At 70.3% G+C, this 23,676-nt stretch overlaps 1 protein-coding gene across 1 annotated transcript; it reads right to left on the reverse strand.

Annotated features, from left to right (window-relative positions):
• Positions 1-1,485: 1,485 nt before the first annotated feature.
• On the reverse strand, positions 1,486-15,162 carry DBH (dopamine beta-hydroxylase). Its single transcript, XM_028526658.2, has 12 exons — positions 13,816-15,162; positions 11,471-11,617; positions 10,478-10,735; positions 9,432-9,605; positions 8,791-8,893; positions 5,921-6,087; positions 4,650-4,793; positions 4,220-4,258; positions 3,587-3,646; positions 3,166-3,293; positions 2,564-2,741; positions 1,486-1,681 (listed from the first exon to the last, which is right to left on the reverse strand). Exons 1-12 carry the CDS (start codon positions 14,221-14,223, stop codon positions 1,550-1,552), a joined length of 1,938 nt encoding a protein of 645 aa, XP_028382459.2. The 5' UTR covers positions 14,224-15,162; the 3' UTR covers positions 1,486-1,549.
• Between the last annotated feature and the right edge of the window lie 8,514 nt (positions 15,163-23,676).

A 23,676-nucleotide genomic window follows, 5' to 3' on the forward strand; every position in this document is an offset into this window, starting at 1 on the left:
CGGGCTGGGTGGCCCGGGGCGCACTCGGTGGCCTCACGGGAGGGGCCCCGCAGGCCTCCCTCAGGAGGGAGCCAATGACCAACTGGAGAGAGCATAGGGCAGGGGCCACTGGGGGCGGCGGAAGGTTCTGGGCCTGGGTGAGATTTCCAGTCACTGCTCATCCTCGGGGGGGCCTGGGGGAGCCGTTTCCGCTCCGAGACCCTCGATTCCCTTTGGTGGGACCACAGGTGCCTCTCGGGTGTTTGGGGACAGAGTGACAGTGGCCAGCGAGGGCCCGGTGGTATGAGGCCTGCAGAGCTCCAGGCTGACCGGGGTGATCCTGGGAGGGGTCTTCTCCTGGGCTGCAGACCGAGGCCCAGCCCCCCTCCCAGGCCTGCCCCTCGCAGGGAGGGGCCTCCCCTCCCCTCCCTTGCCGTCCGAGGCTGTCAAGGTGACCGAGGGCCGGCGCTGCAGCCTCCAGGCCCAGCGCCCCACAGCCACCCCGCCCTGCGGCTTGCCGCGTGGGAAGCCGTGATTTACTCCTCGCAGTGCGGGGCCCGCTCGTCCCCGTGGTAATGCGGCGGCCCAGGGGGCGGGCGGCCAATCCATCCCCGTGGGCACCCGCCGGGGTGTCGGCGGGCCCTCACCGGCCCATCCATCACCCCCTCTCTCCCCAGGGCTGAGCCGCGTTTTGCTGAGCTGGCTGGACGGAGCCTATCCGTCACTCCCCGGGGACGCTGAGAGCCCAGCTGCGCCTCACGGGGGGGGGGGGGGGGGACACACGTCTCCGAGGGGCGGGAGGAGGGACCGGCAGGGGCCCGGGGCCCACGGGGACAGACTCAGCCGAGGCCTTCTCTGGAGAGAGCAAGGCCACCCCGGGTGTGAGCTTTATTGTCTCGTGAACTGGCACAGCCTCCGCCCATTTTACAGATGAGAACACCGAGGGGTGGGGGGCGCCAGGGGCCGTCGGAGTCACGCCCGCACCAAGAGGCCCCCACGCTTCAGAGGCAGGTGTGCTGGGGCCAGGGAGGGCAGAGAGGAGCTTGGGGAGACCCCCCCATCTCCCCGGGGAGCTGGCGCCCAGGCCCGAGCCCGGATCTCCGCTGTCGCGAGCGGCTGGGACGGTTCCGCTCCGAGTGGGCGAAAGTATCTATTTACCCTGCAACGGAGCCATTTGCGAGGCGAGTCGCTAACTAGCTAAGTGGCGGTCCTGCCTCCGTGGGCGGGGGGCCGCCCACCGGGACGAGAAAGCCGCTCTGTGGGGGCCAGTTTCCGCAGCGCTGGCACCCGGCGCTCGGCCCGAGCGCTGTCGGCACGGCGGGAACCTGGGGTGCAGCAGGGTGGGCGGAGTGCGCCCCGAGGTCCACCCCGAGGCTCGCACCCCGGAGGGAGCACTGGTGCCTGCAGAGACACGGGCAGGGACTGGGGAGCGGGGGCTCTCGGGGAACGCTAGGGCCGGGCAGGGGAGGATGCTGGGGTCTGCACTGCGGTCTCGGGCAGGGGGGGTGCACAGAGCCGGTGCGAGCCCACGGGGGTGGCGTGGAGGGGCGGCGAGGGGGCAGCCTGCCGCTCAGCCTTTGCCCCCATCCATGACGACCACGGTGGGGCGGGCGGGGCACGTGCTGGGGCGGGCCGGGCACCGAGGGGCGGGCTTCTCCAGCCGGGAGGTGATTTTCGGCAGGGGCTGCAGCTCCCACTCCCCCTGCAAGGAAGGCACCGCAAGGTAAACTGAGGCCAGGGGAGCAAAACAGGGCACCACCTCCCCTGCCACCGTTCCCGACGACCTCCTGGGGCCCTGTCCTCAAACTCACCTGGTCCCCAACCAAACTTACCCTCCCCCACCCCCAGTGGCTGCTTAGGGGTCCTCCCTGGGAGGCCATCCCGGCCCCTCCTACTCCCTGCCCGCCTCCCACCCAGAAGAAGCTGGCAGAGCCCCCCAGGGGCCGGCTGGTATTAGCCATCCATCCCCACCCCAGGTGGCACCACACGCCGTGGTGGCCGCCACGGCCGCCCCTTGCCACCCTCCCGGGCCTGCATCCGCCTCTCCCTGCGGCCGGAACCCTTCGGTGAGCCATCAACCCGGCTCCCAGAGGCCCCCAGGGACCCTGCAGAGCCGTCCTCCCCCTCCCCCCCGCCCCCCTCAGCTCTGGGCGTCCCTGGTCCGAGACGGGGAGGGAAGCGGCTCCGGGTGTCAGACGGTTGGGTGTCTCACGGGCCCCTCCCGCCCGAGTTATTTTTAGGCTCCGGGGGAGGGCGCTGGCACCCCGCTCACAGCACCCTGGTGCGCCCCGAGACGCGATATCGCCAGAGACGGGAGCCTGCCTGCCCGCCTGCCCGCCCGCCCATGTGGGCGCTATCTGCCTCTCCCTCTTCCGGGCTGTCTGTCTGTCTGGGCCAGGCTCTCTCCACCGGCTTCTCTCCCAGTTTCATGTGAGTGCTCTTGCCGGCTCCCTGGAGGGGAGCCCTGTCACCCCGCCCAGGGGTCCTCCGGGGCCCGGGGCCAGTGTGCACGCCCAGGGCCGGGGCCAGGGCCGCAGCTGTGGGGGCCCGAGGGTGCCCCCCGCGCCCCTGCAGGGCGGCGCACCTGGAAGCGGACGGCGGAGGACTTGTTGCAGTGCATGGAGATGGGCGCGCCGCCGTACAGGGCCCGGAGCGTGTCCCGGCTGAAGGAGTCCCAGGGCACCGCGCCGAACCGCTCGGGGGCCCAGAGCTGCTCGGGGCCCGAGGCCTGGGGGCAGGCGCAGGCGTCCTCGCTGTTGAAGCTGGCGGGGAGGGGGGAAGCAACAGCCGTCTGGGCTGTGCCCCGGGGAGGGGGAGCCCTGCAGGGCACGGGGGCACCCGCCGCAGACGGGCCGGGGTCCCCAGAGTGCCCCCCCGCCGGGGCACCGGCTCCGCAGGCGGACTCAGCCCTGTCTCCGCGCCCCGACGGCTACCAGCCTCCCTCTGCCACCTCAGGGGGGCCGGGACGGCCGCCCGGGGCTGGGTAGAGGGTGCTTCTCCGGCCAAACCCACGGGTGACGCCGGCCACGGGCGCCTCGGGGGGGCAGCAGAGGGGTGCTCGCCCTGCTCCGGGAGCCCGGCCTGGATGCCTCGCCTCCCGCCCTGGGGGCCTGGGGTCCCGAGGCCGGCCCCGCCCCCCCCCCCCCCCCTGGAGCCCAGGCCCGGAGGGCTCCCCAGGGCCACCACCTGTCCACCATGCAGAAGTACTTCCGCAGGAAGCCGGGGTCCACCGCGCTCTTGCACAGCTCCAGCTCCGTCCGCGGGTAGTAGTGCACGTAGTTGACACACATCTCCTCCTGGATGCCCAGGCCGCCCTGCGGGGCGGGGAGGGTGTCAGCGCCGGCCTGGGCGCTCCGTTCCGTCCATGCGCTCAATCAATCAATCATTCATTCATTCATTCATTCGCCGACCGGAGCCCGGTGGGCCCTGCACTCTCTCTGTGGCCACACTGCGTGTCGAACGCCCGAGGGAGGCACCCAGCCCTCCACAGCCCACACTCTGGGCGAGGACGCCGCGTCCTCCTGGACGTGGGGACAGCCCCCAGGTGGAAGCCCCAGGCCGCAGGAGCCCCAGGGTCGGGCGGCGGGGAGAGGTCAGGGCCACGTACCACGGTGGCCAGCGTCCTGTCCTCCGTGTTGTAGGTGCAGGAAGTGATGAGCACGTCCCCCTGCGGAGCCAGCAGACGCCCATCAGCGCCCGCCCACCTGGGGCAGCGGGTGCCCTGGGCCTGTCCCCGTGGGCCACCGTGCGGGCGTCCATCCATCGCTGTGTGCGGAGCCCAGCCGCGGCCCCTGAGCCCTATACCTGAGAGGCGCACGCTGAGTGTCCCCAGGGAGGGGGGACTCCTCAGCTTCTGGGGTCCCTCAGGGCACGGCCGGGCCCGGGCAGGCCGGCCGGTGACCCTGCAGACTAGTTGACCCATCACAGCCCTCAGGGCCCTTGGGCGAGTCCTGGGTGGCCGGGGGCTCCCCTTCTGCCTGATCTGAAGTGGCACCGGCAACCGCCACACCCTCATCTCTCGCTACAGCTCTCGGGCTCTGTGGCCGGCTGGCCGGGCGGACAGACGCACCTCACCCCGGGCGATGTCTGGTCCCGACCCCCCCCCAGTGACCCTCACTACGCGACAGCCTGGCCCTGCCCCGCACGGACGTGGGGAGACCCTTGCACAGCACCCCCCACACCCCAGAGCTGTCTGCCTCCCCCGACCCGGGACCGCCCCTCCGCTCAAGCGGGCACTCACCGGGTACACAGACACCCTCTTCTTCAGCATGCGGATCTCCTGGGAGGGCAGGGCGAGGGTGAGGGTGAGGGGAGGGTGAGGGGAGGGGGGCTCCAGGTGGCCGCAGACCCGGCTCCGGAATCTCCCCAGCCCTCTGGGCCGGAAGTCTGTCCCAGCCCCCTGGGGGAGCCAGGTCTGGCCCCAGCTGACTTTTGCCAGGAGGGGTTGGAATGAGAAGGTGGGTCCCCAGACAGATGCGACCACCGGGCTGCCTGGGTCCCCCAGGTCCCACCGTCGGCCAGACCACGGGTCACGCCCTGGGAGTAGACGCCGAGGGGAAGGGCTGGCCACCGCGCACCCCACCAGGTGTGTGGGCCTCGCCCAGGACAGGGCCCCGGGACGGGGGCGTTCCCGTGGCCGTGGGGAGAGAGCAGGGCAGGCGGGCCCCCACCTGGAAGTGAGGGCTGTAGTGGTTGTCCCTGTTCACGATGGCCCTCTCCCGGCCGTCCCGGGCCAGCACCGTGACCACCTTTCTCCCCGTCAGGTGCGTGTGGAGCTGCGAGGCGAAGATGTGTATCCCGGAGGGGGGCAGGGCCTGCGGGGCGGGGCGGGGTCAGCGCTGCCCTCCCCAGGCTGGCAGTACTGACCGTGGGCCCCCCAGACTGACGCCTGCACCCCTGGGCCTCGCCTGTCTCCTGCCAGCTGAATCCTGGTCAGAAAGACTGGAGCGGCAAGCAGGCGAGCTGCCCGGAGAGACACGCCGGTGTTGAAAGAGCCTGCCCTCCCCGGCAGCGGCCCGCCCTGGAGCCCAGAGGCCGGCTCGGGGGCAGACGGCGTCCCCTGGGCCCCCTCTTGAGCCCCAAGGGCCAGCAGCCCACTCTGCATTTCAGTGACCGGACCAGCTGTGTGTAGCAGCTGCGTGGCCGGCCACCTCCCCGCTGAGACGTCCCCCCAAGTGCACAAGGACCGCCCCGCAGCCCTCTCCCCGGCAGGGACCATGGGCAGCAACCGGACACCGATCCCCAGGGACAGCTCGGCCAGGCCGGGACTGGGGGAGGCACGCAGGCACCCAGGGCACGGGACTTGGGGGTCACGCCCACTCCTCCCGGAACTGGGTCGCCCACTCTGCTCTGGGTGCGGCCGCGCCTTTGCACGGGCCCTTGCACGGCTCTGAGAACCCGGCTCCCCAGCGTTCTGTGCCCCGGGGAGAGTGCTGGCCTCGGCCGGTCCGCCCCAGGGGACGTCCATGGTGAGAACCAGGCTGGGCCACGCTAGGCAGCGGTTGAAAGGCAAGTCCCAGGTCACACGTCCACCTCTCGGTTGGATTGTTTTTAAACACGCCGCGTGTGGGGGCGTGGCGTACGTGCCACGGCGTGGCGTCTGGGAGCACCGTGAAGTGCCGCTAACCGGCCCCCTGGGGAGGAGGGGGAGAGCGCTGGGCGGGGCCGTGGTGGCCAGCCGCACCGCCCGAGTTTGCCGTGGGCACTGCGGGTCCCGCCTGCTCCTAGGCTGGACGCCTGTTTCCGATCGCAACGCCGGGGGTCAGGGCCACGGGAGCAGAACGCAGAGCGAGCAGGCGCCTGCCGTCGCTGGAGCGCAGTGCGCATGTGTGCATCCGCCGGTAGGCGGTGCCTGGAGGCACGTGGTGCCGGGGTGGAGGGGGAGCCGCAGCCCCCTGCAGGGCCGCAGGGGGGAACCAACCCGGGCCCGGGCCGCACTCACCGTCTGGGTGCAGTTGTCGGTGCAGTAGCCGGTGAGGACGAACGCCGTCTCCTTGGGGGGGATGGCCATCACGGGCGTGTACACCAGGCCCAGCTCCATGATGCCCGCGTGGAAGCGCCGCAGAGTGGCCGTGTAGTGCAGGCGGATGCCCGAGGAGTCCCTCCGGCCTGAGAGGAGGGGGCGGAGGTGGGCCACGGCCTCTCCTGCCCCCGGGCGCACTGGCCCCAGCTGCCCTCGGGCTGGAGGCGGCGCGTCACCCCTGCTCCTGCCCGCCTACCTGCGTGCGTGCCTCTGGGTCCCCACACCTGTCTACACCGGGCAGTGGCCCTCTAGCGGGTACCCACACCCCGCCACACCCACTGGGGTGTTTGTGCGGATACTGAGTGGGAGGCAGGGGGCAAAGAGCGCTGTGGGGTCAGGGCAGGGCGATGCCTGCAGTGTCGGGGGCTCCAAAGCCACCCGCTGGCTTCAGTGCTGCCCCCCTCGGTCCAGGGGTCTGAGCTGGAACCGGCCTGGGGGCCTGTGAGGGGTGGTTTGGGCCAGGAGGAGGCCTGGAACTCCGCCCGCCCACAGACCCCCTCTGGGGGGCCTCGACCCCTCGCAGCCTGGGGAGGGACGGAGGGGGCGTCTGTCTGTGGAAGTAGACAAGGAACTTCAGGTGCCGGCTTTGGAGGTCACCCACCGGATTCCCGTGGCCGCTGTCCTGCAGGACGGGGGCACACCCAGGGCGCCCACGGAGCGCCCCTCTCAGGACAGACCGGAGCAGGCATGGGGACCCCGGAGGAGGGCAGCCCTGAGGGGCTCCCACTAGGCCCGGGGCCCCCGCGGTCAACAGCATGCTGGGGGCCTCGGCTCCGCGCCAAGGACCCTTCCTAAGGAGACCTCGGGGCTTCTCGCACCGCGGCCCAGTCTCGCCGGCTGGCTTCTGCCAAAGGTGCTGATTGGAGAGGCCACGGAGCTCCCTGGGCCGCCTGGGGACGCTGCCACCCGCAGGCACGGCTACAGGGCCAGGTGGCTTCCGGCGGCCTTCCCCCCGCCCCACCCCTGCGTGGGATGGGTCAGTGGCGGGGTCCTGAGGACCCCGGGGCAGAGCAGTGGGAGAGTCCCGGGGAGAAGAAAGGGAACAGGGGATGGGTGGAGAGTCCGGGTAACCAAGGAATCATCGTCCCCCATTTACAGATGGGGAAACTGAGGCTCAGAGCCTGATCAGACGAGCCCGCACGTCCCAAGGTCGCAGGCCCGGAAATTGACGAGCCGGGATCGCAGCCCAGGGTGTGGCTGGGGGGCGTGGCTCCCGGCTCCCTTGCTTGGGGGTGGAGCCAAGAATGTCTCCTCCCACCCCCCTGCCCCCACCCCCTGCCAGGTCCCAAGGCGGCCTCCGTATCTCCGGGCTGATTGCATCAGAGGATAATAATAAAGAGGAGATGCAACTGGCTCCTGTGGGGACGGGGATTAAATAACAAAACAACCGAGGAATTCTGATATTTATGGAGACGCCGCCCACCTCCCATCTGCGGGCCGGCAGGCGCGCCCTCGCGTCTGGTCCGCCCGCCCAGCCACGCGGTCGGGGAGAGACGGGCTGGCCCGGCGCTCAGGGGACCTGTGGCTCCCGGGTTTTAAGGGGGCGATAAGTCCCGTCTCCAGCTAAGGCCGGGGCTGACTTCCGTCCCCCTCTGTGGGTACCCCAGGCAATTCCCGCGTTGGGAGAGAGGGGTGCACGGCCAGCGGGAGCCGCCTGGGTCACGCGGGGCGAGCGCCGACCTCCACGTGTGAGCCCTAGGAGCGTGAGCTTTCGCAGCCTCCAAAGCGCTGAGGGGGGCGGTGAGCAAGCACAGCAGGGCGGTCACCCATGCAGGGTCACGCAGCGAGGGACCCAGCCTGCCGCTGGTAATCTCCCTGGCACCATCTCTGCCCCTCGCTTGCACGAGCTGAGTGCCCCCGAGGGGAGAGAGCAGGTGGGGGCCGCAGGCTGTGGGGCTCCCTGGCGGGGAGATGCCGGCGAAACAGGACGATGGCCCCCATCTCTGATGTGGTGTCCACTGACTGTGCACCCTCAGGCGCCGGGGACCCAGCTCGCTTCCCGCCCCACGCTGCACCCAGGACGCGCACCCCAGAGCCAACGCGTGGCCTGGCGCTCTCAGTTCCTGGCTGGCGGCCGCAGCGGGGCTTGTCACCTTGCTGGACCTAAGGTCCGGCACCCTACACGGGAGGATGCCGCCGCCGCCATGCCGCCTCACGCCCAGGGGCCCGAGGCCTGTGTCTGGGCAGCAGACTCAACAGCACGGACACCACCCCACCCACACCCACGCAGGACCCACCACCGAGCAATCCTGCACGGCCGCCTCGGACGCCCTTCCCCCAGCAGGAGCATGGGGGGGGGGGGGAGGGCGGGCGGGCAGCGGTTCCTCAGACCGACCCAGCCCCTCATGGCTCCTCACAGCCCTGGGGTCAGACCAGCCCCGCTAGGCTCACGGGCGGGCTCGGTCAAGGCCAGACTCCCCGGCTCCAGGAGTCCCTGCTCGCTCTGTGGGGTTCCTTCCCTCTGGGCCTTCCCTTCCCCACCTGCACAATGGGCACGCAGAAACCTCCACGGCCTTTCCTAGGGGCTGGCAGCTGGCACAGCGCCGCGGCCACGGTGCTGAGCCGGCCTGGCAGGGCCCTGCCCGGGAAGCCTGCTGCAGTCGGGGGACGGACAGAGGGCAAGAGACAGGAGAGGGACCGGGATGCGACGGGCCACACGGGACTTGGGGCTTCGGGAGGACCCCGGAGCGGACCGGAAGCCCCAACTGTCTTCCTGACCCAGCCTGGCAAGTGGGAGGGGCGGCGGGGGGACGGGGCGGGCCTGCGGGGAGGCCCTGGGGGAGCCTTACCTCGGATCTTCAGCGGGTTGTGGTAGTGGACCTCCAGGCGGAGGAACCGGGAGGACCCGGGGCCCCCAAAGGCAAGGCCGGCTTCCTCCGGGTAGTAAAAGGGCTGCAGGAGGGGGGCTGGGCATCAGGCGACACGCAGGCCCAACTGGCAGGTGGGGGGGTGTCTGAGGGCGTCCCGGGTGGCACCCCCCAGGACAGTGGGGGCAGAGCCACGGGGCCGGTGTCGGTGAGGCAGCTCCCCCGCTGGCGGACAGCGCGTCGCTGGCCCACCACCCGAGCCCCTGCCGGCGCCCCCCCAGAGGGAGGTGCGCCTGGGGGAAACCGAGGGAAGCCCCAGGGACGCAGCCCAGGGAACTGACCCGCCACCTGCCAGCCCGGGGACCCCTGTGTGCACCCCCCCCCCACCAAGTCCAGCCGGGGCCTGAGGGCCGTCCTGGGAAGAAGGACGCAGGCCCGGGGCTTTTGCATTTTTATAGGAAAGTAGCAAAGGCTAGAAAGTATCTCCACGGCCTCCAGGGCTCAAAAAGTGGGGGTCTGTGGGCAGCTGGGGGGAACTGGGCCCCTCGAGCAGAGCAGTGGGGGACACAGACGGGTGTGGGACCGAGGCCCCCCAAGAGTCCGGGGGAGGCGGGGACACACACCTCGGCGCCCAGGGCCCAGGCGGCCAGCACGTGGCGGCAGTGGTTGAGCCGCTCGGGCTTCATCTTGGAGTCGCAGGGCCCGCTGTAGTGGGACTCCTCCACCCCCACGGAGCACTGGAAGACCTCCATGTGGTGCACCAGGGCCTCGTTGCCCGCGGTGATGACCGGCTCGTACTGTGGGGGGCGGGGGGGGGGGGCGAGTGCTGACTCCGGGGCTCCCTGCCCCGTGGAGGGCCTGGCCCCACACCCCCCACCCCCGCCCCGAGGGCCTCGGCCTGCCCATCTGCACAATGGGGGCGTCAGGGCGGGTGAGTTCCAGGCGTGCTTCTGGGGCTCCGGAGTTTGAGGGTGGAGCCTCCCGCCTGGAACCAGGTAGAATCTTCCAGAAGCCCAGGGAGAGCCACCGAGGGAAGGGAACGAGGGCCATTTCCTGAAGGGGGTGGGGTGCAGGACAGGACTGTCCCCGAGTGAACGTGGCAGGCAGGGTCTGTCTGCACGAGGGCACAGAGGCCGCCCCGGGGCTGGGCCTGAGCCCGGGGACCAGACGCAGCCGTGAGCCCGGCCGGCCGGTCCCTGCTGGAGGACGCCGGGCGCTCGCCCGCACGGCCCGCTGAGCTTCGAGCCCTCTGCTGGGCTCCGGGGTGCTGACGCCCAGGGCCGTGCGGGTGAGGCAGCAGTGCCGGAGCGGGGACCCGGACCACCGCCCCCGGCTGGAGCGGGGGCAGGGGACGTGGATGGGACAGTCCCACCGCCAGGGCGGGGTTTAGGGTGAGCGAGTTCTGAGGTGAGCTGCCTGTTAATGAAGGGGGAGGCGGCCAGACAGACAGACAGACAGACAGCCGTTCCAGCCCCAGGGGCAGGTGCGGAGCTCAGACAGCAGCTGCCTGCCTGGGGTGCAGAGGCCGGGGGAGGGGACAGTGAGCGGGGCCAAGAGGTCAGCTCGCCCTGGCGGCTGCAGGTCGGCCAGGGCGCCTGGGGGCAGGGTGCCGGGCTGAACCGGGACCACGGACGGCGCCCCGGGGCGGCAGGGCCCCCCCCCCACGTACCATGACGATGTGGTGCTGGGAGAAGCCCTCGGGAAGCAGGGCCATGTGGCACCAGTAGGTGGTGGTCTCGGGGGGCACGGTCACGTCGGGCACGCGGATCTCCCTGGCCTTGGTGTCGGCGGGCAGGGCCGGCCTGGGGATGTCGGTCTTCAGCAGCTGCACCCTCTGCAGCCCGGTGCGCAGGCCCGAGGTGTTGAGGGCCTCCAGCGACGGCAGCGGCCGCTCCAGGAACCCGTACACCAGGTGGACCGTGTCGTCCTGCACCGAGACAGGGCGCTGAGCCACGTGCACGGGGGCCCCGGGGGACCCTTGGGAGGGTCCCCTGCCGGCCCCGCACACTTCCCGTGGGGCCTCCCTGTCCTCCTCGGGCGTACCACCGGCCCGTGCCACTGCCACACCACAGCGGTGACGGCAGGTTACGACGGCAAACTGCACTAGAGAGTTAGAAGGGTCCTGTCTTCCTGGGGGTCGTTTCTCCCTGACGGGGGTCCTGGAACACCGTGAGAAGTCTGCGGGACCCCCTGCAGCTGGGAACTCCTAGACAGAGCTTCGCAGGCCTTCTGGGCCGTCCCACCCGCTCTGCACCTCACAGGTGGGTAAACTGAGGCCAGGGGAGGACGGGATCCGCCTCTGGCCTCGGAGCAGGCGGGCAGCAGGGCCAAGGTGGGGAGTCAGGGCTCCAGGGATCTTTCCAGAATTCCACCCGGAGGCGAGGGCCCATGAGGAGAAAGCATTGGGGACGAGATCCCTCGGGTCCCACCCAGTGTGCAAGGCCGGGGAAGGGGAGGCCTCGTCCGGGAGCAGGTCCCCTGTGTGTCCTGGGGGAGGACAGGCTGGCAGCAGGGGAGGCCTCCCCCTGCCTGGTCCTCGCCCCACGCCTCTGGGTGCCCCCTTGGCTTCCCGTCCGTGCTCCTGGGCCCGGGGATGCCGCCCCGGGTGCGAGAGTGCTCCCCGCATGCAGCCCAGGCCACCCCAGGCTTGGGGGCCACCCACCTCGATGAGGTAGTCCTTCGGGTCGCAGGTGCTGAAGGGCCTCCGGAAGAGCAGGGACAGGCCCTTGGGGGTCCTCTGGGCCTGCAGCAGCTGGTAGTCCTGCTGGGTGTCCAGGTGGACCTTCCCCTGCTGGTCACTCCAGGCGTCCTGCGGAGCCGAGGAAGGCCTTGGAGCCCCGCGAGCCGAGGGAGGCCCGAGCGCGGGGTCACAGCCCCAGGGCACGTGGCTCCACAGGACGCGCCGGCCGGAGGGTCCGGGGTCCCGGGCGGGTGGGGGCTCTCGCCCCCTGTCCGGGTCTGCCTGGGGACGGCACCGCCGGCCTCATGCCCTCAGCGACCCCGAGGCAGGGCTGGTGCAGGCCAGCGGGGGTCCCGGCTGCTCCGCCTCGCCCAGTCCCCGACCTCCAACCTCTGTCTGGCTAAGCCGGCGCCACGGCTCGGGGGGGGGGGGCCTTGGACGGATACGGCTCCTACTGGTCTGCGGACGGGGGTTCCTCAGGGTGCCTGGGGCCATGGAGGGGGGTCTCGGGGAGGGGGGCTGTACTGGGGGGAGCGAGAGAGAGAGAGACCGCCAGGGGCTTGAGGGCGCGCTCAGCTCAGGCCCCCGCCCTGCACTCACACGCCCCTGCAGCGAGCCCTGCCTTAAACGCTGCACCTGAAGCCTCTGGCTCCCCTCGCCCGGTCCCAGCCGCGCTGGAGAGGGTGAACCCAGGAGGCCCGGGGCAGCACCGAACCTCACGCATTCTCCCGGGAGGTCAGGCAGATGGGGCTGGCCCTGCCCTCCACTACCCCCGCCGCTGCTTCCCGCCCGAGGGGGGAAGGGGGGCACCCGAGGTCCCCTGGAGGGGCAGCTGGAAGGAGCCACCCCTCCCCAGCCAGCAGGCCTCGCTGGGTCCCCACTCAGGAACGCCCCGGGCCTTGGCTTGCTTCCAGGGCTGACGTGAGTTTTCTTCGTCTTCTGAGAAGGAAGAGCCCGCCCGCCCGGGGCTTTGCAGACACGCCCCCCGGAGGGACGTGCTGATGGGGGGGTGGGGAGGGGGGCCGTGCCGGTTCTCGGAGGGACCGACTTTACACGGAGGCAGAAAGTGTGCCCGCGACACTCGCCTGTAAAGTTTGCTGGAGATGGAGAATGTATTTGCTGAGCATACGGCTTAAGGGAGAGGAGGGAGGCTGACATCTGTTTGCATAGGAATCTGTTGTGCAAATGAACCGCGGTGGGCCGGCGGGCGGGGCCGGCGGGGGGGGGGGGGTGCCGGCTCTTTTCTCAGCTGCCAGAGGGACAGCTGCCTCCAAGGAGGCTGCCCAGGGCTGCCCCCTCCAGGCGGCTCCGGCCTGTCCTACCTGGGCGGCCCCAAGCAGAGGGCCCGGTGTTCCCGCAGCCCCGCCCTCAGCCAGGACCCGCATGGTGCAGCCCGGTCATGTCGTCACCGGGATCAGAGGGGACACTGTCGGGGGCCGTTGTCGGCTCGGGTCAGCTCAAGAAAACCCCGAGAACTGTGGGGGTACACTCTGCCCACCCCCCCCGAGGTGGGCATGGAGGCCAGAGTCGGCTGGTCGCCTGGGTCAGCTCCGCTCCCGCGGGCCGGCCCCCCGACCCCCGCCTCCACGGAACCGGGTTGGAGCCGCTCAGTTCCCAGATGGAGGGAGAACCTTCCAGGTTCAGGACGGTTAACCTCCCGGTGTCTGTCTGCGTGGAGAGCTGGGGTTTGTGCTCAGAGAGGTCCCGGTGGCCAGGCCCACCTGGGGGGGTGGCGTGTGCCTGGGGCAGGTGCAGGGCCCCCACCCCGGGACCTCCTTTCTCTCCGTCAAGCCCCCAGAGATGTGCTGGTGGGACATGAAGTGCCCCCCCCCCCCCCCCGTCCACCCTCTACAGCTTGGACTTGACGGCCAGGGGCCCAGAGCTCCGCTCCTCGGGTTCTCGGCACACCGGGGTGTGTGCGCCTGCGTGTGCAGCACTCGGGCTGCTGGGGCCACGTCCCGGGCCCGGAGTGTGTGCTGTGCTGGGTGCCGTGCTGGGTCATACGTGCGCACAAGGCCCTTGGAGAGTGTGGGGCCCACAGCCACCGGGGGGGGGGGGGGGGGGAGGGGGAGGCGGCAGCGGAGCCGTGGGCACCCACGTGGCATGTGCGTCCTTCCCATGGCCCTGGGGCACGGGGGGCCCTGCTGTGTGGGGTGTGCCGTCCGGGACCACGGAGGGCGTCTCCGTCTCATTTTCTCCTCGAATCGGCGTCCCCACGGCGCCCAGGCTCGGGACACAGGGTCAAGGAGAGCCGGGGAGAAGAGGAGGAAGGCCAGCAGAGGGGGCGGGGTGGGGGCAGGCTCGGGGAGGGGGGCAGGGAGACTCACCCCGAAATAGGTGGTGGCCCCGTCCGTCCAGACCACGACCAGGTCGGCGTTCTGCAGCTGGCCGCGGTCCGACATCCCGAACAGCACGCCGGCCCCGAGCTGCCGCACCAGGAGCTGGAAGTGGACCATCTCCTGTGGGTAGCTGACGTTCCAGGCCAGCTCCAGGGCGCCCTCGGGGTCCAGGGGGACGCGGTAGGGCCAGGGGCTCTCGGAGGGGGCCGAGCCCTGCAGCGCGGCCACCAGGATGACCAGGAAGACGGCCACCATGGTGCCGTACAGGGAGGCGGCCTCGCGCGCACTGGGGCTGGGCACCTGCATGGCGGGCGGGGTGAGCGCGGCCGTCCCACCGGGACATTTATGCCCTGGCCCTGGGCGGGGGGCGGGCCCAGGCTGCCGCGGTAATCGCATTTGTCTGGCGGAGAATCGAATTGTCCCACTGACCCTCCCACCAGCTCACGCCTCGGGCCAAACGCCCTGCCGGCCTGGCTCTCTTCATCGGCGCTAATGGCTCATGGGCCTCGTCAGTGGGGGTCGAAGCAGACTGGCCGTGTCCCCTCAGAGCTGCCCCAGAAGAGCTGTCGGAAAGCGGCCCCCGGCCCTGCAGCCAGAAAGCCGGTCAGGCGCCCCCCCACCCCGGGGCAGGCGTTGGGCTGACCACCGGGGGACTGGCCCATCCTGTGCCCCCACAGCTGATGGGGTGGGCCCCGTGCTGCCCCGTTCGTGGGGGTGGGCTGAGGGAGACCCCAGGCTGCTCTCCCAGGTGACCGGTGAGCCAGGAGACCCTGCTGCGGGGGGCCTGGCCCAGGGGGCCGCCTCTGCAGTGCCAGAGGGTGGACCACTTTCAGGCTAAAAATAAAAGACGGTCCCCAAATAGGCCCTGTGTGTAGACACTCGCTCCCTGGCTGCTGCTCCGCTCCCCCGCAGGCTCCAGCTGGCGCCACGGCTGCTGCAGAGGGAGTGGGCACGGTGTCGGGGTGGGGGGGGCGCGGGGCGCGTTTCTGGGCGGCAGAGTCGGCGATGCTTTGCCCAGGGGCACAGCGTAGGGGGTCTTGCTGCTGGGGGACAGACGGGGAGCAGGGGTGTGAGTGGCAGGCCTGCTCCCCTGTCTCCACGGCTCCCAAACCCTTGACATCATCTAGCCGAGAGCGGGCCTGGTCTGAATTCGGATCCTCCCCGGGCAGCCGGCCGGTTGCCCTGGTTCTCCTCACACCGCGGGGCCTTCCCGTAGCTGGGTGCTATGGCCCTGAGAGCCTTGGGTGTCAGTCCCACCACCTCAGTCCTTCTCTGTGAAAAGTGGACTTGACACGCGCTGCCACTTCCAAGAAGTCCTCCGTGATTGCCTCCTGCTCTGACCTCAGTCCCCTCCCCTCAGGCACCTGACTCACTCGCTTCCACCCTCCCTCCCTCCCTCCCTCCCCCTCCATTCTCCCTCCTCCTGTTCCTCTCTCTGGAGAGACTAAGAACCCAGCCACAGGGACACAGTGATGTCACCAGCCAGCACCCAACTTTCCGTCCTTGAACATCTGCAGTGACGCACTGTGAGTAGGCACTCGGTGCCTCAGGGAGGAGAGACTGTGTCTTTGTGTGACCGTGAACTCTGAAGAATGTGCCAGCCCTCCCCCGGCCCGGTGGGTGGTGCCCGCTGCCGCCCGAGGCCTGGCAGGCCCGCAGAGACGCAGCGGGCGGAAGACGGACAGACGGAAGAAACGGAAGGCCACCGGCCCCGCCCCCTGGACCGCACACAGAGGGGGGGCTCACCCCCAGCCAAGGGCCCTGGCCGGCGAGCGCCGGTGTGTGAATCACGGGTGTCGTGGGACTGCCCCCCCGCCCCCCACCCCCCGTGGCTGTTCGGCACGGGGTGGGGCTGCCGGCCCCGCCCATCACCGCGGCCCTGCGGCCAGCACAGGGGCGTGGAGTGAGAGAGCCGGTGGTGGAGAGAGGGGGCGAGGGGGCGGCTGTGCCCCAGGCACTGCCAGGGGCCTGGGGACAGATGTGGAAAGGTCCGAGCAGAAGCGGCCCCGGCCCCGGGGGCTGGAGGGGGACCGACAGGGGCAGCAGTGAGACCCCCCCGCCCGGGGCCACGGGGTTGCGTCCTGGAGGACGTGAGGGGCTGCAGGAGAGCCCCCCACATGGCTGGCGGCCGGCGGCAGGGGGCACCGGGCTGTCAGGCCTCCCGGTGGTGGATCCCACAGGCTTTTGGGCCGGGCGGCCTGGGTTGGGCAGGTCCAGGTCCCGTTCTCCAGAGTCTCCCAGAACCTCGTCCTCTGGGCCACCCAAGGGCATCGGGCACTGGAGGGCGCGGCGCACCCCTGGACATGCACGTGGGACCCGACGCCCTGCTCTGTGTCGCCCGGGGTGTCGGCACTCCAGGTTTGGCCCCCGGGGGCCCCCCCGGTGGACGACGGGGGGGGGGGCGCTTTCCCACCCAGGCCCCGCCCCACGCGGAACCCAAGCAGGTGGACGGCCACAGGTGCTTGTCCCCTGGGCCCTGGGCCCGGGTTCTGGGGCCTGAGAGGTGGGGGGCCCAGGGGCGGGAGACCCCTGCGGCTGCCGCATCCCGCGGCCACAGGCGTGGCTCTGCCGGGGGCAGGGGCCGCCCCTTCTCCAGCTGGAAGGAGGCCGGTGCGCCGGGCTTCCTCCGCAGGGGACCGGACGGGTCCGGCTCGGGTGCGTCACATCCACGCGGGCAAATCCAATCAGGCTGGGCGCGGCGCCATCTGCTCTGCACCGAGGAGGCTGTGCCGGCGAGCAGGTCTCCGTGCCCCGGGGGCCTCAGACCTTCGCGCGGCCGAGGGGAGCAGCGGTCTGCGCACCCTGATGCAATTGTCCCCCCGCTGATCAGATTACAGAGACACTCGCCCGAGAACGCGCCCGGGGACAGGCACCTCAGAGGCCGGGGACGAGGCCATCTGCCGCACGTAGAGGGTGTGGGGGGGGCACGCGGGGGCAGAGCGGGGGCGGCCCCTCTCTCTGGGCGGCGCCCCGCCAGTATCTGGACAGGGCGTCTCGGGGCCACCGGCCTTGAGCGGAGTCACGGCCGAATGCCTGTCTCTCGCCTGGACCCCAGGTCTGCATTTGAGGTCCCCCCGGCGTGACAGGGCCTCAGAGACCACCGTGTGGTCATGCTCCAGGTCCCTCGGGGGGCACACCTCGTGGCGTCCCCGGTGTCCCTCCCCTTGTCTGGTCTGGGTGACACCGTCCCCAGCCCACGGTGGCTGAGACCCTATATCAGCATGACGCAGTGTCTTTCTGACCTCCAGCCGACCCCCTTCCCCACGTTTGGGCAAACGGAAGCTTCAGGACACCGCCTGGAGGGGCAAAGGGCAGCTCCAGGTGAGCCGGCGTCACCGTCCTCACTCAGAGGAAGCCCCCAGAGTCATCGGTCACTTCCGTGGTGGCGTCATTTGGGTCGCTTCCTGCTGTGTGGTCTCAGGCTGCTGGGCAGATCCCCGTTCTGGCCCCGGGTCAAAGTGCCATCCCAAGTGCAGGGCGGAGGCCGCCCAGGCCCCCCTGCTGTTTATCGTGCATTTAGTAAGACCCTGAGGCTTCGGTCAAACAGGAAACTGAGCTTACTTCCCCCCCAAACTCCAACAAGTGTCAGAAAAATTTTTTTAGCCTCACCTGAGGATATTTTTTATTGCTTTTAGCGAGAGAGGAAGTGGGGGAGAGAGAGAGAGACACACACACACACACACACACACACAATGAAATGACACCCGCCCTGGCCGGGGACCAAACCCACAGCTTAAACGTGGGTCCTGAACAGGAGTCGAACCCACAGCCCTCTGGTGCGTGGGGTGATGACGGTCCAGCCCATGGAGCCTCTCTGGCAGGGACAGAAAGAAAAAGTTTTTAAATTCACAACAGAATTGGTTTAAAACAACGAACACGTCTTTTCAGAGGATGGGAATTCTGTTAAGAATCGTAGAAAGATCGGAAGAGACCACATGAGGAGAACACCTTCTAGAAGGTTCCTGGAGAAGACCGTGCAGGAACAGCCTGAGGCCCCCAGGCCCAGCGCCACGGAGATCAGGTGGGCGGGGCAGCAGTGGGTGGGCGGGGCGTCCGTGGGCTGCGGCCTGGGAACCGACAACCGGGCCCCTCCCCCACTGAGCTGGGCAGCCGAGGGCCCCCGAGTCCCCAGCCACCGGCCACACAGGACACTGACCAGGGCAGTGCTGCCGGCCTCAGGGGGAGGTAGGGCCCGCCCCCAGCCAGGGGAGCAGGTCCTCGGCTGGACGCTCGGACCTTCCCTCCTTCCGCGGCGGCTCCGGAACCGCCGCCAGCGGCGGACGGACAGAGGGGCGGGGACCGTGCCGGGACGACCGGCGCCCGGGCCAAGTGCCCAGGCCGGGCGCAAAGGCCGCCGGAGCAGAGAGCCCTGGTCCCCGGCACGGAGGCCCCGGACGCCCAGGGACGGCTGGCTCCAGGCGGCAGAGGGAGACTCGGAAAGAGGCATAATTGCTATCTTTGGAGGCTGGAGAGGGGTTATCGCGCTTGTGAGTCAGGAACCGGCTTTCACAGGGAAGAGCTAATTAGAGAGCCCGGGCGACCGAAATAGCCGGGCTGCCGAGCAGGAGGCAGCCGTGCGTGCGAGGAGCGGAGCGCCTCCGCGGGCCGGGGGGCCTGGCGCGCCCCCGGGGTCCGTCCCAGGGCGCGGTGCGACGGGCGCCGCCGGGGGGCGGCGGGGGCTGGGGGCGGCTCCGGTGTCACCGCCGCCCGACGGGCGTCCCCAGCGTGGAGGAGCCGGGGTGGAGGGCGGGAAGGGGCCAAACATCCCCCCCCACATCGCGGAGGGACCCCCGTCTTCAGGCTCAGAGGGCCCCCGCGCCAGGGGCCGAGCACAGCAGGAGCCCTCGGCCCCCTGCAGACGCCGGCGAGGGGTGGGGGGGGCGGGGCCTCCAGACCCCGGGAAAGAGCGGAGACTCTCCCCCCACCCCAGGGGGGTCTGGGGAGCAGGGCCCCAAGGGCGGAAGTCAGAACCAGGGTGGGGCCGAGAGGGACAGACGCCCTGCCCTGCGGACGGGTGTGGTGGGCTGGGCCCCCGGCAGGGCTCCTGGGGGTGACTCTGAAATGAGGGGGACACGGATCGCCCCTCCCGGGATCCGAGAGACGGTGCGATGTGCCGGCTGCCCCAGACCTGGCACGGGGGGGGGCGGGGCAGAGCAGCGCTCCGACCTGCGGGCACTCGGGCCCTTCTCCGCCCCCCCCCCCGCCAGCCCTGTGCTGGAAGGATCACTAATCACTCCAGGGTGCGTCCCCCCAAGACCTGAGTCCTAGCCCGGCCAGGCGGGCTGCGGGCAGTGGAACCGAGGGGAGCACGAGAACCCGGAGCGGGGGACACAGGGGGGAGCCTCGGGAATTTCGGGGTTACCCTGGGTGGGGCCGAACGTCTGGACGGCGGGGCGTTTCGAGCGTGGGAGCGAGGCGGAGAGGGACTTTGCGAGCGTCCCCTGTGCTCGCTGCCCACACCTTCCCGGCGCTCCTGACCCACGTTCTCGGCGTGTCCGCGGACTGAGCCGCTGCCGGGAGCTCAGCGGAGCCCCCACCCCCACCCCTGGTCTGTGCTCCCTGGGTGCTGCTCCCCAGGCCCAGTCGATGCGTCGTGATGACCCCTCCGATGGGGCTGTGGTAACAGGCGCGAGAAGGTCGATTCCAAAAAACGTTCCTTCTGGCTTGTCGTTGCCCTGCTGCCGCTCCCCTGGGTGGGCGCACGTCCACCGGGCGCCAGCGTACGGGTGTCAGCGGGCAGCCGCCCCGTCCGGCTCGGTACTTGTGTCCTCTGTCTCCGTTTCCGTCGGCCGCCCTGGCCAAGGGGACGCGGCCCGTGGTCGCCCAGCTCGGCTCGTCCCCGCGGGCGACCCCTGAGTGCCCCTCGAGTTGTGGGACTGGCTGCGGACGGTCCCCAAACACGCTGGAACGGCCGGCCATTCCCTCTCCGTCTTTCCCAGCCGGCCCGCGGGCCCACGCTGGCCGTGTGCTGTCTCAGCATCTGCGCAGGGGCGCCGGGGCCCCCCACTGCCCGCCCTCCCCGCCGAGGGTGCCGGGCTGTGGCCCCCTCCACCCTCCTGATGACGGGGGGGGGCCCCCCACAGCTCTCGGGCAGCCGGCCACGAAGTGTCGCTGACGGATGAAGGACGGAGCCTCGCTCCTGGGGGGCAGGTGTCGTCTGGTGGTGAAGGCAACCCCCCCACCCCTACGCTGGGGTTCTGACGCACGGGGTTCCCGCCAGTGCACAGAGACCCCCCTCCCAGTCAGGGCTCCACACAGCTCCACGGTGCACAGCTCCCCCCCAGGGAGTGAGGCGACAAGGACTCACCTCTTTTTTAAAAAATTATTTTATTTCTTTCTTTTCAGAGAGGGAAGGGAGGGAGGTAGAGAGAGAGAGAAACATCCATGTGTGGTTGCTGGGGGCCGTGGCCTGCAACCCAGGCACGTGCCCTGACTGGGAATCGAACCTGCGACACTTTGGTTCGCAGCCCGCGCTCAATCCGCTGAGCTACACCAGCCAGGGCCAAGGACTCACCTTAAAGAGGTGCCGTGTGGTTCAGCCTCACCTGCCTTAGCTGGTCTGTGTGTTCACAGCAGCCCTGCGAACGGTGCCGGGGCTGCTGCTGCCGCACTTTATGAGTGAGGACTCGGGGGCACAGAGGAGGCCGGCAGCCCGCCCCAGGTCACACAGCCAGGGAGGGGCGGAGGCGGGGCTGGACCCCTGGACCCCGGAAGTCATGTCCCAGGGCCTCGCTCTGTGCCCTGTCTCCAGGCACCGCGTTCCCCTAGCAACCGTGGGGTTCGGCCTGGTCTGAGATGGGACCCCCGAGGATGGGCACCTCACACCCTGAGTTGCTCGCTCTGCTCTGGGCTGGCCGGCCCAGTCAGGGGGCAGAACACGGGTCAGGGACGAGACCCCAGCTCCCCGGCTGGCAGTCCCCTATCTTTATTTCCTTTTTGTTTGTTTGTTTTCAGCAGGACCGACGGAGGGCAGCACGGGACAAGCCGAGTGAGCTCTGCAGCCAGCTGGGGCCAGGCCTCGGGCAAGCGCCCACCCTCCATGGTCTCAGCCTCCGTGCTGCGCAGGGGGCGCCACGGAAGGACGGGTCTCGTCCGTGCCAGCGGCCCCGAGAGCGTGGTGGTGGCCAGCACACGAGAGATGCCAGCCGCCGAGAGCGGGGTCCTGGGGCCGGCGCCCCTCACTCGGAGGGGGGGCCCTGGGGAACCTCCCCACCTCCGAGCCCCCACACCTCGGGGGCTCCTGCCTTTGTCTCTGTGCCCACAGTGCGGGGCGCAGGGGTGAGTGGATGGATGGATGGATGGATGGACGAACCCACTGCCGGGTTTGCTCCGGCTGCGGGAGGTGGGCTGCCTGCAAGAGCAACAACCAGGCCCCGCCCTGGCTCACACCCCTGCTTCCGAGACACGGACCCCAAATGGAGTTGCGGCCATGAGCCTGCCATGGCCCCGCCTCCCCCGCCCCCTGCCCCCACCCTGGCGGGACGGGCCCTGATGGACCCCCAGCCCCTCACCCAGTGCCGTCTCCTCCTCCCCCCACCCCCACGAAGAGCCCTAAGAAGGGACCCGTCACCCTCGAATCGCAGCCCTTTGAAATGCCGCCGTAATTAAACACCGGCAGTCATTTCCGTGCCAGCTGACGGGCTGGCTTTCCCAACCAGGGCAAAGGAGGCGGCGTGTGGGTGTCCCCACCCGCCTGCCCGCCCCGCGCACGCTGGGCTGCCTAATCCCCTCGCTCGCGTGCACGCGCTTCCCTCGCACACTCGGATGCCTCGTTGTTCCCCCGGTCACGTCCAGGAGACACGCAATCCAGGCCCCTCGGTCTGGGATGTGCGTGCACGGAGCCGGGCCGGCGTCACGGCGTGACCGCCACGTCACCACATTGTTCGCCTCGCAGGGTGTTTTTTTTTCAGAGTTCACCCGCTCTCTGCGTGGGCTTGACCTGGAGGGACCCCTCGGGGCCGGGCAGAGGCACCCCGGGGCCCAGTCGCCTCACTCAGGGGAGGAACAGTCCAGACGACCACGGCTAATTCATTAAGTGCCTGGAGGCACGGGCCGTTTCCATAGCAGGTGCTGGCGGAAGCCGCCCCGGTCACGTGGCCCGTGCCTCTGGGGAGAGGGGGGCGTGGAAGACTCGAGTCTTCCGGGGCCTGTGCTCCAGGGGGCGGCAGCTGCAGCAGAGGCCGGGGAAGTGGGCACCCGCTCCCACCGGCCACCGGCTGCCCCTTCTGAAATCTCCCGGGTGCCCGAGACCGGGGCGGGCCCCCGGGGCCAGCTCGGCTCTGCCGTAAGCGACGCGTCTGCAGACGGGGAGCTCACCCCTCGGGGAGCCCCCCAGGACGGGGGGGACTCTGGCCCTTGCCCTCGCACCCTGGCACCCGGGTCTCCTCTGCCTCCATGGGGCGAGACTCGGGTCGGAAATGGTGGCTGGGTGCAGAGCCTCCCTCCCAGGACGCCGGTCACTCCCCCGCGGGACCGGGTGACTGCGTGTGGGGGTGGGGCCGTGACGAGAAGCTCGGGGTCCCCCGAGCCCCTGGATTCTCCTCGAGTCGCTGCGTGGGTGTGGGGCACGTGCAGAGCTCCGGAGAGAGACGCGGTCCGTCCCCGCGGGCTGCCCGCCCTTGCCCCCGAGAGACGCGAGGACACGGAGGCCCCACCTCGACGCGCCGGGCGGCTCCGACCGACACCGCCCTCGCCCTCGCCCTCGGGAGCTGCCGCACGTGCTCCCGGGTGTCGGGGTTTTTCCGCCGACTTGGCCATCTGTCGTGTGTGTGTGTGAGTCACAGCCACGGCGCCGTGCGTGTGGAGGGCTGCTGGTGGCGGGGACGTGGCAGCCGCCATGGCCCCGGCTTGGGAGGCGCTGGGGGGCGTGTTGCAGTGGAAGGCCCCTCCCCGGCCCCCCCAGCCCCCCGGGACCTGGTGCTGGCCGTCACCAAGACCTCGCGCAGCCCCCGCCCTTCCCTGCGAGCGCAGGAGAACGTGCTGTTCAGGGGCACTCAGGGGCGAGGGGCTGCTGTGGAGTGAGACCAGGGCACCCCCTGTTTTTGTTTGCAGTTAAAATCAGGCCACGCTTTGGTCGCTCAGAGAAGGAGTTCGGTGGTGACCACCAGGCCACCGGGACATCACTGTTCTAACGAGCTCCGTTCCGGGCAGCCCCCTCCTTGCTGGCTGCGTGGCCCAGGGTCCGTCCCCCCCTCTCCCCCCCCGTGACCCTCTACACGGGGAGGCTAAGAGAGGCGGCCACCCTCCGTGGGTCGGGGAGACACTCCGTGCTGGCTTCAAAGGAGCGGGCTCCGGTCGCAGCCCCCCAGGCGCTGGGACCCCAGGTCCCCGCAAAGGAGCCAGCACCTCCTGGGGCCGCCACACCTGCCCACGCCCACGCCTGCGAAACCCCGCCCGGCACATGAGCACAGACCCGGGGACAAGTGCGGAGGCTCGGAGCTGCAACTCTCCGGCAGCGCGTCCGCCAGGACCGAAGCAACCCCCAAGTTTAAGAAGAAGAAGCCGCATCACTCGGCCACGGCGGGGACGCTGCCCGGAGCTGGTGATTTAAAGGCCGCGACGTGGACGGCTGGGCTGCGGGCCGGCCGCTGGCGCCTCTCACCTGGCTTTCACTCCCTGCCCCGTCCCTACCCCCGCTCCACCCCGTCTCCTTATATGGGGTTTCTATTAACGTGCTGTCTTTCCTCCGGTTTGGGGAGAGGGTGGCAAGTCTGGGAGGAGGGTGTCAGGAGCCCGAGCCGGGAGTCGGTCCAGCCCCAGTCGGGGCTGACGTGTCCCCCCGCCTCCCCGCAGGCTGGGGCCCCGCAGCACCCGCCCCCTCCAGTCGCCGAGAGAGACGGTGGGGCCTGG

The sequence above is a fragment of the Phyllostomus discolor genome, chromosome 3, assembly GCF_004126475.2.
Source record: "Phyllostomus discolor isolate MPI-MPIP mPhyDis1 chromosome 3, mPhyDis1.pri.v3, whole genome shotgun sequence".
Lineage (NCBI taxonomy): Eukaryota > Metazoa > Chordata > Mammalia > Chiroptera > Phyllostomidae > Phyllostomus > Phyllostomus discolor.